General features: G+C 37.4%; 2 protein-coding genes across 3 annotated transcripts in view; both read right to left on the bottom strand.

Moving 5' to 3' along the window:
* col28a2b (collagen, type XXVIII, alpha 2b) overlaps positions 1-16526 on the bottom strand; it is a 36066-nt gene extending 19540 nt beyond the window's left edge. Inside the window, 15 exon segments of the mRNA XM_057338198.1 lie at positions 4725-4793; positions 5352-5420; positions 5532-5600; positions 5689-5757; positions 6578-6631; positions 6742-6786; positions 6864-6908; positions 6996-7022; positions 7129-7173; positions 7257-7310; positions 10316-10375; positions 10475-10495; positions 14399-14952; positions 15762-15917; positions 16328-16526. Coding sequence (XP_057194181.1) covers positions 4725-4793; positions 5352-5420; positions 5532-5600; positions 5689-5757; positions 6578-6631; positions 6742-6786; positions 6864-6908; positions 6996-7022; positions 7129-7173; positions 7257-7310; positions 10316-10375; positions 10475-10495; positions 14399-14952; positions 15762-15917; position 16328 — 1338 coding nt within the window. The 5' untranslated portion in view covers positions 16329-16526.
* On the bottom strand, positions 35-4643 carry LOC130556869 (CMRF35-like molecule 5). Of its 2 annotated transcripts, XM_057338197.1 has the most exons (9): positions 4566-4643; positions 4446-4489; positions 4060-4336; positions 2642-2844; positions 1065-1376; positions 861-977; positions 574-693; positions 434-489; positions 35-319 (listed from the first exon to the last, which is right to left on the bottom strand). In XM_057338197.1, the coding sequence occupies exons 4-9, from the start codon at positions 2682-2684 to the stop codon at positions 158-160; spliced, it is 810 nt and encodes a 269-aa protein (XP_057194180.1). In that variant the 5' UTR covers positions 2685-2844; positions 4060-4336; positions 4446-4489; positions 4566-4643; the 3' UTR covers positions 35-157. The 2 variants fall into 2 exon arrangements, with proteins under 2 accessions (XP_057194180.1, XP_057194179.1); XM_057338196.1 differs by having other exon boundaries at positions 4446-4600.
* Positions 16527-16774: the final 248 nt, after the last annotated feature.

Genomic DNA, 16774 nt, shown 5'->3' with positions numbered 1-16774 from the left:
GGGGATTTCACATTTCAAGTATTTGTAAATGGGATATAATCGTTTTTATAGACACTTTCATTTAATTAAATGTCTGTGATGTGATGTCAATGTAGAAAATGTTCAATGCATCACTTTGGTCATTTTAGATCTCTCTACTCTGATCTCGATGCTCGGATCAAAGATTTCCATAAATGACATCTGACTGTCCCGGCTTTAGCTCCACATTCTCATAGACTGAATGTGAATGGCTCTTCGGGACTTTAGACTTCAACATCTTAGATTTCATCTGTTTGCTGCTCCGTGTGTCTTGAACATCATTTTCATATACATTAGTATCCTAAATAAACAAAACAGAATCACATCCAATCAGAGCTCGGTTTGATAGAGGATGGGCATCTCTCAGGGGTAGGTCATGGCGAATGACTCCCAGACACATATAGTCATAACTCACCTCTTCAGCTGTATCTTCATTGTGGTCGACTGGTGTTGCTGGCACTGGCACAAGACCTGAGGTAGTGTCAAAGTCAAGAACCAGGAATTAAAGAAAACAATGGCTATTAAAATGTATCAGGGTGTTGTGTGTTTTAATACCTGCTAATGTCTTGATTATCTTCCTGTAGTGACAAACAGCAACTGGGCCACATACAAGTATGACGACTGCGATCAGACCACCAACAGCATACAGCGAGATGTTTACAGACACTGAAGAGACTGAGAAAACAAAGAGGGTCATTCACATTGAATATATTCATGACCAGCCGTCTTCGGCTAAAAATGTTGATTTGAATAATTATTTGTCAAATAGAAATACTGACAAAATATTGAAGACCATGGGTAAATACTCTGCCGAGTAATCCACTACTTAATATTTTGGTTACCTGTCACTGAAGGTACTTGTGTGGTGTGTTCAAGGGTTGAAGATCTGGATGTTCTGCTTGATGTGGCAAATTGAGATTCTTGTTGTCGTGTTGATATAGGAAGTGGTTGAGTTGTGTCTATGTTTGGGACAAATCGATTAATTTGGAAATGAACAGGGTGATGCGGTTTATTTACAGTGAATGGAAACACTGTGTGATTTTTACCTTTAGATACTCTCAGATTGACCTTCTCATACGTGTCTGCACCAACTCTGTCCACTCCACAATAGTAAATCCCAGAGTCTGACTCCTGTAGATCAGTGATGGTCACTGTGAACGTTCCCTTTTCAAGATACTTCAGACTGAATCTCCCGTTTGGTGACCGATCAGATGATACTAGAACATCTTCATCTTTACATGGATGTGTGCAGAAGTACTTTCTGTTGCTCCAAGCCCAGCTGTGTTGACATGAAATGGTGACTTGTTTTCCGGTGTATCCATGCATCTCAATTCCATTTGTAGATGAACTTCTAATTTCTGTTAATAAACGAAAGGACATAGAACGAGATCGAGAGAATTCTATCCAGCTCATTTCATTTGAAACATTATGCTTAATGTGCATGAAATTTAAAGCACAATACATGTGAAATATATTTCATGACAATGGGAAATGTGTTTAAGGTCTGTCTCTGAATGATGCGAGCCGGGTGAACAAACTCAAACCCTGATAACCACTTCCTCTCTTTTGCACCATTTATGTGCATGCACTTTAGTGTTTACCGTGTCGCACAGATTTGAGATCGGTTTTGTGGCTGTTCTTTCTGGCTTTAATAGTGATACTTAATGGGTCATTCTTAAATGGGTCGTTCTCACAAAACTATTGATCCATCATGGCATTAAAGATTATTGTTATAATGATTATAATTATAAACACATATAATTCTGTAACACAAAAAATGATCATAACAAACAGAATTGTATTTTCTAGCTTGAACGAAGCATAATTTTAACGTAGGAATTAGTTATTCATGTCGGCTATTTGATTGCTTTTTTCTGCTGAAATTCTCATTACTTTAACGTTTTCCAATTTGTCTGAATGTGTTAAGTGTTGTAATTTAAACAGAGTATAATTAGAATATTCGGAAATTAGAACAATTGGATGTTCTACGAGATGTTCTAAAATGATAAATAATGACAAAAATATTCATGTATAATAAAAATAATTGTCCATGACAGATATTCTCATCCTCCGTAACACCGTGTCTACACCGGATGCAGCCGGCGCAATGTGACACGACACACGGCTCGTTCTAATGGGATTGTCGAGCCGCATCCAGTGTGGACAAAATGTCAAATTATAATGGGTTCTAATGCGTTCTCTTGTCGCGTCGCATCATGCCGCGCTGCGTCCACACGGTGTCACATTTTAAAGGACTGTTTACACACAAACACAAAGATATTTACATTAACTTTCATTTTATTTGAAGAAACACATCTGCCAGTACCCTTCAAATGAACAGATTACTTTATCTCAAAAACTGGATAATTTCTCATCACGCTGTGTACACTGCTTTTTCCATGCTCATTACCGATACAGGTAATTTTCCGCATTTAAAAAATGTTACATGTATAATTTTCTCTTATAACATACTTCGTTAATGTCTTATTACGTATGATTAATAAAAACTTGCTTAGGCATCATGTCTTTGCTTTTTTTAGCAAAACATGCTATGGGTTCGTCAGTTTTAAATAGTTACGGTAATGAGAATTTCTCTGAACTTTTAAAAACAAATAGAACTGACCTGTCAGAAAGATCCATACACACACGACACAACAGATCTTCATTATGAGCTTCCAGAGAGTTTGTATAAGAGGAGATTGCAGATAATCTCACTCAGTAGTCTCTAAAATTGTCTTCTGAAAACAGGGTGGAAGTCTGATGGTGGTATCAAACTCATCAGAAGCCCCACAAACTCCTCCTCTTTTTATCTTTATCTGTGTGAGCCTGAAGATGCATGCAGAGTACATACAGTAAAGATCAGGAAGTAAATAATGTAGAAACAGTGCTGGTGTTATTTTATATGAACTGTCTGTACATCAATCGAACAGAAAGTGGTTCTGTATTTCTGCTCCATATAGCTGCGACAGCTTATAGACTGATTCATCGGACACACGCGCCTGGCCCGAAGTTAACTTCCGGTTCGTGCTTGTTGATCGGTCTGGCTAGTCGATAATATTATAACTATTTATGTTTGATTTAATTCATATTCCAAAACTCTTAATAAAGGTCTGCACACTAGGACTCAAAAAAGGAAAAACATTCAAGTGCGAGATAAAAAGCATGCTTTACTAAAGGACAAAGGCAAGCAAACGTTTCGGTCACATGTGACCCTTGTCAATACCAGTCAAACACATTTTTTAATTTATATTAAACATTTTTTTATTGATAATAATTAAGAATTTGTAGAATTTTATTGTATATTAATTTTATTACATAACAATTTGTTGAATGAGTTTATAACATTTAAGGTTAGCCAAGTGATGTTTTTTCTACTGGTAACCCAAAATACAGTAATACTGACTAGATATACTTTTAACTTGCGATGTATTTACTTATTTCTTTGGCTTGTCATCAGAAATAATCTGTGGGGACTCTATTCTTTGAGGATGTGTACCGGAAGTTAAGTTTGGACTACAAAAGCGAGCATGCGCAGTAACGTTTGCTTATGGTTGTTGCTTTGATACCGTCCATAAATAGAGCAAGAGATTCAATGTCTTGTGCGCTTCTCTGTAATTCAGTTGTTCGATCACAAGCATCTGTATTATAACATCAAAATAAAAGTTGAGATTTATTAACTTGAGTTATTTTTGCAGTTCTGTTAGGTGAAACTAGTGATGCAGGAATCAACACAACTCATTACAAGACCAGATTCATACTGTATTGATTTATGTAGTGAGACGTTACATTGTGATGATATGCTAGCATTGTCAAGCAGCTTTAAGAACAACAGTGTCATACGTGGCCGTGCCTTCAGATCTGAAAGTTTGTGGTGCAGTCACTAAGAAACCAGATTTACAAAATTAAAAACTAAAATTCTTAAAAATAATTTTCAAAAAGTTAAAATAGTGCAACCACCACATAGCGCCCCCAGTGGTTGTTTGAGGAAGTTTCTAATCGTTTACATCTATGTGCAAGTATTTATAAATGAAATATATTTACGTTTTCATTGTGATTTATTTAAATGTCTTGTAGGAAATGTGATGTAGGAAATATGAATCACTTTGGCCATTTTAGATCAGTACTCTTATCAGAATCTCATGTCTTGATGCTCGGATCAAAGATTTCCATAGATGACATCTGACTGGCCCGGCTTGAGCTCTACATTCTCATAGACTGAAGGTGATTGGCTCTTTTGGACTTTAGACTTCAACTTCTTGGATTTCATCTGTTTGATGTTCTGTGTGTCTTGAAGATCATTTTCATATACATTAGTATCCTAAATAAACAAAACAGAATCACGTTCACATCAGAGCTCGGTTTGGAATAGGGTGAGTTGTTATCAAACATTATTTAAGCATCTTTCAGGGAAAAGTCAGAGATCTCACCTCTGTACCTTCATTGTGATCGAGTGGTGTCGCTGGCACAAGACCTGAGATAGTGTCAAAGCAAAGAACCAGGAATAATAAAATGGCAATTAAAATTGAGCAGGTTGTCTGTTTTAATACCTGCTGATGTCTTGACTATCTTCCTGTAGTGACAAACAGCAACTGGGCCACATACAAGTATGACGACTGCGATCAGACCACCAACAGCAGAAGAAAACAACTCAAGTCAGCATGTGTGTTCTGCTAGTGAGTCGTCTAACAATGTTCTTTATGTTTTACCTTTTCTCCTTTAATCCCTGGACCTAGTGGCCCTCTGGGTCCCTTTGGCCCCTCCAGGCCCCTCTCTCCCTGTCAACGCAAGAAAACACTGTATTGATAGCAAACATGAGAGAATAGACAGAAAACAACATGAGCAGAAGCCAATCTTTGAAGAAGAGCCACATTAGTGTTTCCTTATAAAGTCAAACCAAAAATGATTCAGACACCAGATACTGTATCATTTTTGATATTTTTTCTACTAGTGGGTGCAGAACACTTTATGTAAGAGAGGAGAGCAAAATAAAGTAAACTGTGACATAATACCCAAAAAACCCTTCACACAGTGAGTGGACTACCAGTAAAACTGACAAACATTTGGGATCAAAAATTATTCAAGCACTTTGACCTGATCCTAATGCGACCTTTTTACAACACAGACTGAACAAAACTAAACATTGCTTGGTAATTGTGTACATAAACGCAACATACCTTTCTATCAAAGTTATCTGACATTATCAAGATAAATTTGTTCCGACACAGTTCTTATCATATTTTATTTCCATTTTCCAAACTACAGCAAAAAACCTGTGATAATGTGAGAAATGTTGAAGGTGTCTGAATAAATTTTGGTTTGACTGTAGTTTGTACCTTTGGCCCTGGAAACCCATCTCCTGGCGGGCCTTTCTCCCCTGGTATACCCTGAGGTCCCTGTGGTCCCTTTAAAGCAAACAGAAACAGGACAGATCTTTGAATGTTGAGTAATGTACATCAGGTAATAATTGATGAAAATGAAAAATCATGCAGTCCTTCTTGATGCTAATTTGTTACCGGTAGGCCCGGCCCCCCTAGCCCAGGTGGCCCGGGAGGACCCAGTCTGCCTTGTAACCCCACATCACCCTACAGATCAAGAAAACACACGTGCATGAGTTCATAAACACAGATATGAGTACACGGAGCATCTGATTTCATGACAATTCATGTTTACCTTTGGTCCAGGAAGGCCAATCCCAGTCTCACCCTGGATTCCTGGTGGTCCGGGAAAGCCTCTCTCCCCCTGAACAACCAGAAACATTCAAAATGAAAACGGGTGCAATATTTATGTATGAAGATGCTGAAGAAAATGTCTTTTGTGTTTCAAAGACGAACCATCCTTTTAAGATGTAGTACGGATAGACATTTATTTAGTACAGTATGCCTTTCTTCTTTTCAAAAACATAAAGGATATATTTTCTTTTGTGTGAGCTATTGCTTCAAGCAAGAAACTTAACTCCTAAGGTAGGGTGCAAAGTCATCTGTTAAATGCCAAAATAATTAAAGCATATACATTATAAAAATCATTTCATGACTGAAATCCATATCATGCCGTTAGGCAAAACCGCTGTCTGGGCACATGCACACAAGGGGTCTTTGAAAACAAATGGCTCATGTCAGTCATATTGAATTAAAGACTGCAATTACTGTGTTCAGAGCCATTAGGCAAAACACTTTCAAGTGTCACACACACATGTGCTACAGCAAGTTCAGACATTAATCTGTTGCTCGGCTAGAACATGACAGCCATCAGTAAGTCCAAAGAACATTCCAGAAAAATAATTAGTGTTTAGAAGCGCACATCTGCACTGACAGAGAACTACAGGATTTATAGTTTTGAAAACCAAACATAATTGACATATAAAATAACAAATAAAATAAAGATGAATGTTTCTGTTATATGCCAACGCATAAAGGCATTTATGTTTTTACAACAGGAATATTTCTATCAATTTGAAGCAAAGTTTATAATAATTGGTCCCAAATATTTCCCACTGTGGCCTCTTATATTTGCATGTTGCAAAAGTCCTCTTTAACTGTTTTGATTGCCAAATGAAATTCACTTTTTTGCCAGGTGGGCCCTCAGGGCCGGTGTCCCCACTGGGTCCAGATAAACCCTGCAAAAACACAAGAAAGCTTTACACAAGGGTAACGTGGTAAAGTACTCATGACAAACAGTAAAATTATTTTTTGTCACCAATGCATTCTGATCATCATGAAGACAAACCTGCAGTCCTCGACTTCCTCAGATACCAACGGGACCCTCAGGACCCTGTAAAGAATCAGATATTAGCAGACAAACATTTGCAGATTATTGATGAAGTGTACAGTAGACGAAATCTCACTAACTCTGTCTCCTTTGATTCCTGGTGTTCCACATTCTCCTCTTTCACCCTTAAGAAAGAAAAAACCACAGACATCACACACAGACATAGAGATACGGATCATGGTGAAGAAGAAGAGCATAATAAGGTTGATTACCTTCTCTCCTTTGTCCCCAGGTTTCCCCTGATGACCGATACAGAACATACGGTGAGAGACACACATTACACAAACAAGATCATCATGAATATATAACAGGGCATCTGCAGGGATATGTTCAGGACTGATTCACCTCTGAACCATCTCGTCCGGGAAGACCACTGAACCCACTCTCCCCCTGCAAGAAGCACATCATGTTTGAAGATAACATGCAACAATAGTTTATAAACATATGAGTTTATTAAAAAAGAAAACTGTGACCTTCTGTCCTTTGGGTCCTGGGCTTCCATCATCTCCAGGTCGACCCTTTTTACCCTGCAGAAGAAAGAAATTGGGAAAAGAAATTATGACATGGCATGATATACTGTAGCGTAAAGATTCAAATATTCCTCCAGAAACACATTTGTTGGAGTGACGCAGACATGTTTTAATATTTTTAGATTTAGGTCTAGACTAGACAGTGTTGTGCAAGTTACTTCCAAACTGTAATACGTTACAGATTACTTGTTACTGTTATTTAAAAGTAATCCCTTACCTTACAATATTACTGTCTCAGAATTGTAATACGCTACATGACTCCTGTATTACTTTTGAGTTACTTTCACCAAAATAACTACAGAAGTAGAACTTAACATTCTAAAATAAATCTTTGGATTTTTGTATTTTCAAAATACAAAATACTTTTTGCCAATCAACCTCTTTAGACTGCTGATTTCTTGAATTAACTAGGCTACACACAACTAAATACAAAAAAATACTAGATTAAATGCATTTAAATTCAAAATACTATTACAAAATAATAGTATTTTGTAATTCAAATGGATGCATTTGAATACACTGCCCATCCATGCAGTCTAATAAGGAGGTTGATTGGCAAAAAGTATTTTAGTTTGAAAATAAAGATTAATCACATTTAAATACAAAATACAATAAATTTTTTCAAAGGTATTTAAATACAAAATAGTCCCATCCCATCACTGAACTAGATTATATAGAATTCTAGCTAGTCATCATGTAAACGTTAGCATACCTTGTCATTGCTGCTGGTCACAGGGATCTTGCTAACTAGCTTCATGAAAGCAGCCCAATGACCCCTCAAAACCCGCCCAAAAGGAATGAAAACTAGCCCAATTATTTTATGGTGTCAAATCAAAGTTAACAACTGCCAAAAGAGGTTTATATTGCTATATTTACTTATCTGAATGGTTTCCTAGGTATTGTATATATTTTTTGTTCTGATGAACTCAAAAGATGTTTTGGGGGATTTATTAAAGCAAACAATTCTGGGTCACCTTTGACTACCATTATATATTTTTTTCTGCTACGGTAGTCAATGATGCCAAAGAATTTTCAGTTGCTAACATTCTACCAAATATCTTTGTGTTCAACCGAACAAAGAAATTTATACAGGTTTGGAACAACTAGAGGGTGAGTAATCCATAACAGAATTTTCGTTTTTGTGTGGAGTGTCCCTTTAAAAAAGATCCCATGTGTGCTCGAGGCCACGCACGGAAATGGACGAGAAACGTGTTTTCTCTTCGTAAGACATGCAAAAACTTGCTTAAGAAATAAGCATGGTTAAATATATTGCATATGTATAATGTGTACAAGCACGTCAATGTTTTAGTTGTTCTAGACTGCTTAAAGCTGCTCAAACGTGATATTTGGTGTGTTAACGAGTGTTAATATTAACGAGTGATTTCTTTCATTGTGCAACGTGTCATGCACCTTACAAAACATCGGTAAAAGCATCATTCGGACGCATTGTCTAATACCACCGCTATATTTTCCTCTTTGGTTGAGCTGAGCTCCCGCGTCCCTCCCTGTACTGTAGCCTGCCTGTCAGACGCTCGTTCCCCACACTTTTGAGAACGGGCCGGCCCTGGAGTTGCCAGGTATTCATCTGAGTATGAATACACATTAAGAATCTCATCAATTAACATTTATCCTTAGAATATAAATAAACATTTTGGCGGCTGCAGTACATTATGAAAGTAGCCCAAAAACCCGCAACCCGCGCGCGGCTCCATAATTTTTCCCGCAACTGCATTTTCAAAATAGCCCAATTGTGCGGGAAAACCGCGACCCTGGCAACACTGGCGCTAGGGCTTACAGCGAACTGGGCAGGGCCAATAGCCTCAAACCTCGAGCTCAGAGACTGAAATCATGCAGCGTTACAATACAAAATACAAAGTTCCACCAGCCAGAGGGAGATGAATGAAACCACACACGTCTATTCACGAACAGGAAATAGAACTTAATTGCGATTTGATTTGTTAATGTCTCTCGGGCGAAAAGTTTGTTGTAAGGCAAGCATTACTGAACATGTACCGAGTAAAATATTACTGAATATTGATTAGTAATGCCTTACACTACTGCGTTACAGCAAAAAGTAATCTGTTACTGTAATGCATTACTTTTGTAAAGCATTACTCCCAACACTGAGACTAGATGCTATATACACCCCAAAATACATAAATTTGTTATGATTGGCAGGAGTAGATGAACAAGCTCCTGCCACACCACTGTTTAGAAATCAGTTTTAGTTTAGAAATCAAAGGGTTTGTTGAAAGTGGTATGACATAGAAAAATGTAAAACCTCCGCATTACGTTTATTTATTTCTATAGCAAGTCTGCAGCCGTTATTTTATTTAATCACAGATAGAAAATAACCCTGTGGTGTCAAAACTGTTTTGTTAAAACCCTTGACTTAGTTAACTCTATTTCACTTTCATTAATAATTAAGTTCCAGCTGCTGGCAGAAAACGAGCAGCAGCTCAAATCTAAGGAATTTATAGACTGTGCTCTAGGCAAAAGTTTTTAAAGCACACAATTACTTCAAAATAACTCTTTAAACCACATAAACAAATCCAAATATGACTATTCTCTGTGAAACAGAGTCATTCCCATTGATGTTAAAACACAATTCTATTAAAGGAATACTTAATGGAAATCGAAATGAATGATCTGTAAGCTTTTTTTACACACAAACACAGCTCAGTCACCTAAAATGTGGGTGTTCCTTGCACAAAGTGTGACAACAGAATACAAATTAGCTTTTTCTCTGTGTTCAATTTCTCTAAACTTGACAGATGTGGTCAGTATGAATTGTGGAAAAGAGCTATGAGAAGATTGTTGGTGTTCCACGGCAAATATTGAGGAAGATGAGGTAGAGTAAATAACAGAAATGTAGTATTTGACTTTTTAAAATATATAACAATATCTGTAGCATTGACTATATAACATTTACACATTTAATATCCACAGCACAGTTATAAAGGTTGTGTATGTAATTTTTTTTTTAAACATTGAGTACTTACAGCAGGTCCACCGGCCCCCTTTTCTCCTTTCTCACAAGTGCATTTTGGTGAAAGTGGGCACTGTTGGAACATACACAAACACACACAAGCTTTAGATGACAAATTCTCTTCTCTTCTAAATAATCTTGCCTATATGAATTTTGTTTAATAAACACTTACCAAATCATTCACCACTTCGGTCTAGGAGGGAAAAGAGTGAAAAAGGCAAAATTACAATATGTACAAGAGCAAAAGAAATTCACACATTTTTTTCAAATAACTGAACTTAGAATCCGTCAAGCCACTGCATTCAATGATTGGTTATTTTAGTTTCCTTAAATTAAAACTTTGAAAAGGTTTCTGTTTGTTGAAATAAAATAAAATATTGGCCTAAAAATTATTGGAAAAACTAATGAAAAATAGAAATGTTGCCTCAGAAATAAACTGAAATAAGTTTAAAGCAGAAAATTATAATAATAAAGAAAATTTTCATAAAAAATAAAAAAGTAATTTTAAGCATAAAGCAAACTTGCTAAAATCATAAAATTAAAGATAAAAGCTCATTTAAAATATTAATAAAACTAAACAAAACTAAAAGCAAAACTATTATAACTTTGGATTGAACAATTATTTATTACAGTAAAACTCTGGACTGGTGCACACATAGCCTAAATGTTACATATACTGTATACTATATTTATGTAAACGGTGAAAATGAGTTTTTTTATAAGTAACAGAGAATTTAACAAGAAATTTGATGTGTTCATATGGAATCCAACTTCTGATTTCAGATTTTCTTCATTGGAAGCACATTTTGGGACATTTCTGAGTCTCTAAGTACAATGTGTGAAATGATTCTAAATGTGTCTAAAAAAAAAGTCAACATATATTTAAAACACATGCCAAGATCATTTTTCATTTGAAGCATACTGATGACAGACAGATGCATCCTAACACTCAAACAGATCACAGAGAACCATAACAAGGAATTTCACTATAAAGGTCAGTTTATGGTTCTGCGTAGGACCTACGCCGTAACATACGGCTTAGTAGCCTACGTACGTAGACGACGCCGTCGTGAACATTTATGGTTCTGCGTTGAGAGTATGCGTCATACTGCAATTACACCGCCGAAACGCTAGTTGGCTCTTTGTGTTTTCATGGGTTTGCTCTTCTTCGCCGATGTTTTGTGTGTGTGTATGCTAGTGTTTGCAAACGACAATGGAAGCCAAACCGACGTTAGAGGAAATCTCTCTCCAAGAATTCGCCGCCATCTGACAGTCTTTATAGTCCGCCGAAGAGGAGTCATACAGATGCGTGTATTTCCGAACCTCTTCAATCAGACGCTCAGTAACTTGGTCGATGTCGATGCTCACCATGTTGTTCTTTTGTGGACTCTGAACTTGCCGGAAGAAGACACCAGAGAAGAAGATGCCGGAAATGCGTAGAAGGAAGTACGATGCTGCCAAACCGACCAATCACAGCGCTTGCGGTCCGCGTAGGGTCCGCGTTGAGTTGACGCGTTGTTACATTTTTGGAGAGGTGCGCGTCAGGCTACGGCGTAGGGTACGCACAGGGTACGCGGCTCTGCGTAGGTTACGGCGTAGGTCCTACGCAGAACCATAAACTGACCTTAAGCTTGACTATTAACCACACACATCTGACATAAACACACAATCGAAAAGTGTATTGCCTATTTGAAATGTAACATTTATATAACCACTTGATAAACATAGAGGGCCCTATTTTCACGATTTAAGTGCATGGTTTAAAGCGCACGGCACATGGGGAGCTCAGGGCCTGTGATTAAACATCTTGATTGTGTTTTTCTTGTCTTTGTATCAAGCGCCTGCATCAACAGATTCTTCAGAGCTGTAGCGTGCAGACGCCCAGGAGACATATTCCTCCTGCATGCAGAATCATGCTGCTCATATCACCCTAAAGTCAATGAGCAACAGCTGTTCCCGAAATTATTCTGCTCAAATTCAAGCAAACCGGCTGGAAAAAAAGGTAACACAAAAATTCCTGTGCGTCGTTTTTCTTGTCAAATACCACAAAATGATCAACTCAACAGAAATTCCTAAAGGTCTCCTGTCTGCTCCTTTGACAGCCCTCGATAAAAGGGATGCTTATTCGGAAAACTTATCACAACACTTAAGCCAAACTTTCTCCGCGATCTGCTTTCCATTATCAGAGATCAGAAGGAACAGCAAGGCACGGCAGAGCTGGCCAGCGTTCAGTCATAAAGGTTTCCTGACCATATGCAGATGCTGTGTGATGTGAGACACAGAAAGGTCACATCACCAGACTACCTCTCATTCCACTCCAGACCTGCTGAGAGTCGGCGGTTCTGTCTACTGTCTTCCAGCAGGATACAATGCTCAAAATGTTGTGTGAGGTTATACGGAACTGTCAGAGAATTTCTAATAAAACAATATAAGGAACAGATGTGTAAAGATGTGGCACACATCTGGTCAGGAACAAATGCATACAAGAACAATAGCCTCAGACATAGACATAGACCTTGCTTTTGGGAAAACAAACCAACATTATTAAAAGTCCACTGTATGAAATTTAGTGGCATCTAGTGGAGAAGTTGCAAACTGCAACCAACTGCTCACTCCACCCCTCCCTTTCGAAGCACTAAGGTGGCTGACACAGGACGAAGATGTTGTCACATTTTCGCTTCTTTGCCAAATGAACGCTTAAGGTCTTTTTACACCTAAGACATAGTATATTGCATTTCAATAGATCCTCCAAAAAATGACACATTGGACCTTTAAATGATGCATCTTGCACTCCTTGCTTATCCAAATTTTGTCCTTAAATGCTATCAAGCCAAGAAATGTCATAGTTTTCTTAAGTAGTTCACCAATCATTCAAATCAGGGAGAATACGGCAGGTGATTACACTGTATTTACACTACATTTTTAAGTTTAGTCAAATTGTCTTTACAAGTCATTTCAACTTACTATTTTCATATTGCTTCAACAAAATAAGTTAAGAAAAGTTAACGTACAGTAAGTTGAAACGACTGAAATAACTATTTGATTGTATGTAAAAAAAATTCCAAATTATAATTTTATTATTTCAATTTTATAAAATTTAAATACATTTGTACAGTATAGCATCAACTGCTTACTTTAGCAGGTTTACCAACTAGACCAGCACCAACATAAACCAGTCTGGACTTTTTCACCTGTGTATTTCAATGGATTTGAATTTTTTTATTGAGGCTTGACCACTTTAGGATGTAAAGTAGAAAGACGACAGAAAATAATGGGCCAAGTTTGGAGAAACAGCAAAATACAAAAAGACATAAGCCAGACCTGAACCTGCTAACTTCATGAATTTATGCAACCTTACAGTAAGCATTTCAACCGTTAGTTATTGTACCCTAACCTCATCCTCCGCTCAAGTTCATTCATAAGTTCATTAGGTTTTTCCATTACCTCAGGACAGATAAAAAGATAAGACATTTCCATAGTTACCGGATACTTAAGAGTGCATGTTCTCAGGTAGCACCAAAAATTCCTTCAATCCTCCATTTGTGCACAATCTGACCTCCAAATGAAGCATCACATATACACTTTCAAGTTGTTTTCCAAAAATCAAAGGTTTTCACAGCTTGCAAACATTCCCATTGGGTTAAAACATAACTTATCCACAGCTGTGTGCCATAAAAGACTTATTTTTGGCCATAGAAAACAAGCAGTAAAGCTCATTGCATGCAGTTCATCTTCAAAATATTGCTTTTGGTTTGTATTAGTTTTTAGTTTACCACAAAATAGTGTTTGGCAGATGCTTTAAATCCAATGTGATTTATAGTGCATTCAAGCTATTGTTAAGAGTATGTGTATTCATGATACTTGGTATTTAAGAACTCAGAAACTTGTTTTTTCTTAAATGCCTATAGAAAATAAAAATACATTATTGAGATCTATTCAGAAACTCTACAAGAGACATGTGAAATTACACTTGGCTCGTCTTCTCAGGAGGTACATTTAGAAGCAAAAGACTCCAGTCAACACATTGCTATCTAGGAAAAACAAATGCTATGTTAAAGAGAGCTTAATTGTGTTTTGGAAAAAGACAAAGACTCACAATTTCTTTGACTATCTTGTCCACAACAGCCTTGTCCTGTAGGTTGTGTACGAAGCGGGCGGATGGAGAACTGGCCAGTTGACGCAACTGTTCCACATTGGCAGCAGGTGTGAAACTTACTGTGAAGAATTTAATCCCCTGGTTCTTAGCATCAGCCAAAGCGGAGAATATGTCAGGATTTTTTGGATGAGACACGCCGTCGTACAGCAGGATGGCTATCTTCACTGTGCCAGGGCCAGATTCCTCCAGGTAGATACGCGTGAGGTTGGTGATGGCATAGGTGGTGTAGGTGCCATGCCCTATGTATGGAATGGGTGCGATGCGGTCATGAAAGGTGGGCACACCCTTCCAATCCTTAAAGGATTGCTCAGTGATCACGTGACTGCTGTACTGCAGGAGGGCAGTTCTGAAGTTCAGGCTCTGCTCGGTTTGAAGACGAATGTTCTGGATCCGGTCCACAAGATCGGTAACAAAGCGCTTCTCCTGAGCGTGGTTGTCTTTGGCGCTCTCCGAGCTGTCCACTAAGAACGCCAGCTCCAAATTACAATCCCCGTCTAAAATGAGAGACCACGACAAAGAAATTTAGATGGTCAGTATTTACTCACCCTGATGTGGTCCAAGCAATATAAAATGTTGTCCCTTCTTTGCAGATTTCAAATCGAATTGCCTTCAGACGCATCAGGTTGGAACATCAACCTATCAAGTGTTACAGATTCTCATGCGCAAACTTGCCACCATATTTGATTTGTTTTGTGAATAATGACTAAATCTTTGTCTTAACTTTGGCTTGTTTGTCATACAGAGCACAACGAATAATGTATGACTTTTTGTTTTTTGATCTTGACAAATGAAATCACTATAACTGTTGTTATTGTATAAACAAAATACTACTTTACATAAAAGGCTATGGGTTTGTAATGACATGTCTCATTTTTTGGGGTGAGACTTCGGCAAGAATACAAAAGTAACCCTAACCTCACCAAAATAATACAACGGATAGTTTTGGGATGTTGTGACTAAACTGTGACCTTCTAGTACACCTTCAACGTTCAGATATGGAAGGACAGCCAGTGACTGGTATTCAATTCACATCCTTTGATAGCTGTTTAAGACATAGTAAATACCAAGTGCTTGCCAAACACAAATGTAAAGTTAAGAGATCCATCTATATGTGAGCCCAATCTCCAGTAAATCACCTTTATGAAGGAGAAGAAACTGTCACTGCCCGGGGACAACGAGAGACATTTATATCAAACCCAGAAGCTTGTGGGGCGACAGGGGGTTGAGCAACCTGATCAAAATATTTGAAAAGATGGTATAGAAAAAATATGTTGTAAGCAAGCTGGCTACTGTGATTATTTACCGTTGTTTTTTGGGATGACATTAGAGGTGATAGGTTTATTTTTGCTTCTTCTGTTCCCCTTTCTTTCTGAATCTTCATCAAGATCATCCAGCTGCGACAAAGCAAACTGCAGCCCAAACAGAAGAACCAGCCAACGCACACACAACTGCACCATCACTAGACAACACACACACACTAGATTAATGAATAATGATTTACATATGAATTATGTGCATTGCTACTTTTAAACCATTAAGTGTCAATTCTCAATACCCCAAATAACCTTTTTTAATAGTAGGTTGGTGGTTTGTCTTAAATCATGACTAAAGTGTGATACTTGTATTACCAACAGATTTATTATTCTCATCAAAACATAATTTAACATCAATGAATCAACTAAATCAATTAGGTTATCCTAGAAGACAAATACTTTTAAGACCACAATCTGTAGGCTACTTTTACAGTAGCCGTCATCTCATGTAGAAACAAAGTGACTCATCTTGAGATATTAATAATGACATATTCACCTATTAACTGTGCTTAAACATCCCTAAATAAAACAAGCACTTGATTAAACTTGTACTTACTGTATGTGACAGCATAAATCCAACAGCAGAACAAGAGAGATCAAATACTCCTGGCACTCCTCTTCTTTGATTCTGTGCTCTTCATACAATAAAAAGATGCCATGAATGCGCATCGGCTTGTACATACATTTACACGTGTGCAAATGTGAGTCCGTGAGTAATGCGAGTCCTATATTTAACATGTGTGAAATACATCTGCTGGATGCTGCCATCCAGAGGGAAATAAAGTTTAACTAATTATCCAGAGCTCCACCGCCCCCTCCCTTAACTCAAACTCACCTCCCCAATATTGAACGTAATATTTGTTATTATTTAATGTATATAAATGCTAATCATAAACATGATAATGAATTCGTTTTTATTTGGTTCACCACCTTTCATTTAAATAGTTTAGATATTCGTTTAATTTTATTTTAAAAATAGGAAACACATACAGATCAACGTGAT

The sequence above is a fragment of the Triplophysa rosa genome, linkage group LG7 (genome assembly GCF_024868665.1).
Source record: "Triplophysa rosa linkage group LG7, Trosa_1v2, whole genome shotgun sequence".
NCBI lineage: Eukaryota > Metazoa > Chordata > Actinopteri > Cypriniformes > Nemacheilidae > Triplophysa > Triplophysa rosa.
The sequence above is the reverse complement of the archived record's forward strand: the minus strand, read 5'-3'. Positions and strand labels throughout refer to the sequence as shown.

Bases quoted from the DNA above. Each gene is read 5' to 3' on its own strand.
- LOC130556869 (XM_057338197.1), bottom strand. From the start codon at position 2,684: ATGAAGATCTGTTGTGTCGTGTGTGTATGGATCTTTCTGACAG. The intron at 694-860 runs GTAACCAAAATA...TTGTTTTCTCAG, and splicing joins ACAAGTACCTTCAGTGACAG to TCTCTTCAGTGTCTGTAAAC. The intron at 320-433 runs GTGAGTTATGAC...TTGTTTATTTAG, and splicing joins ATGAAGATACAGCTGAAGAG to GATACTAATGTATATGAAAA.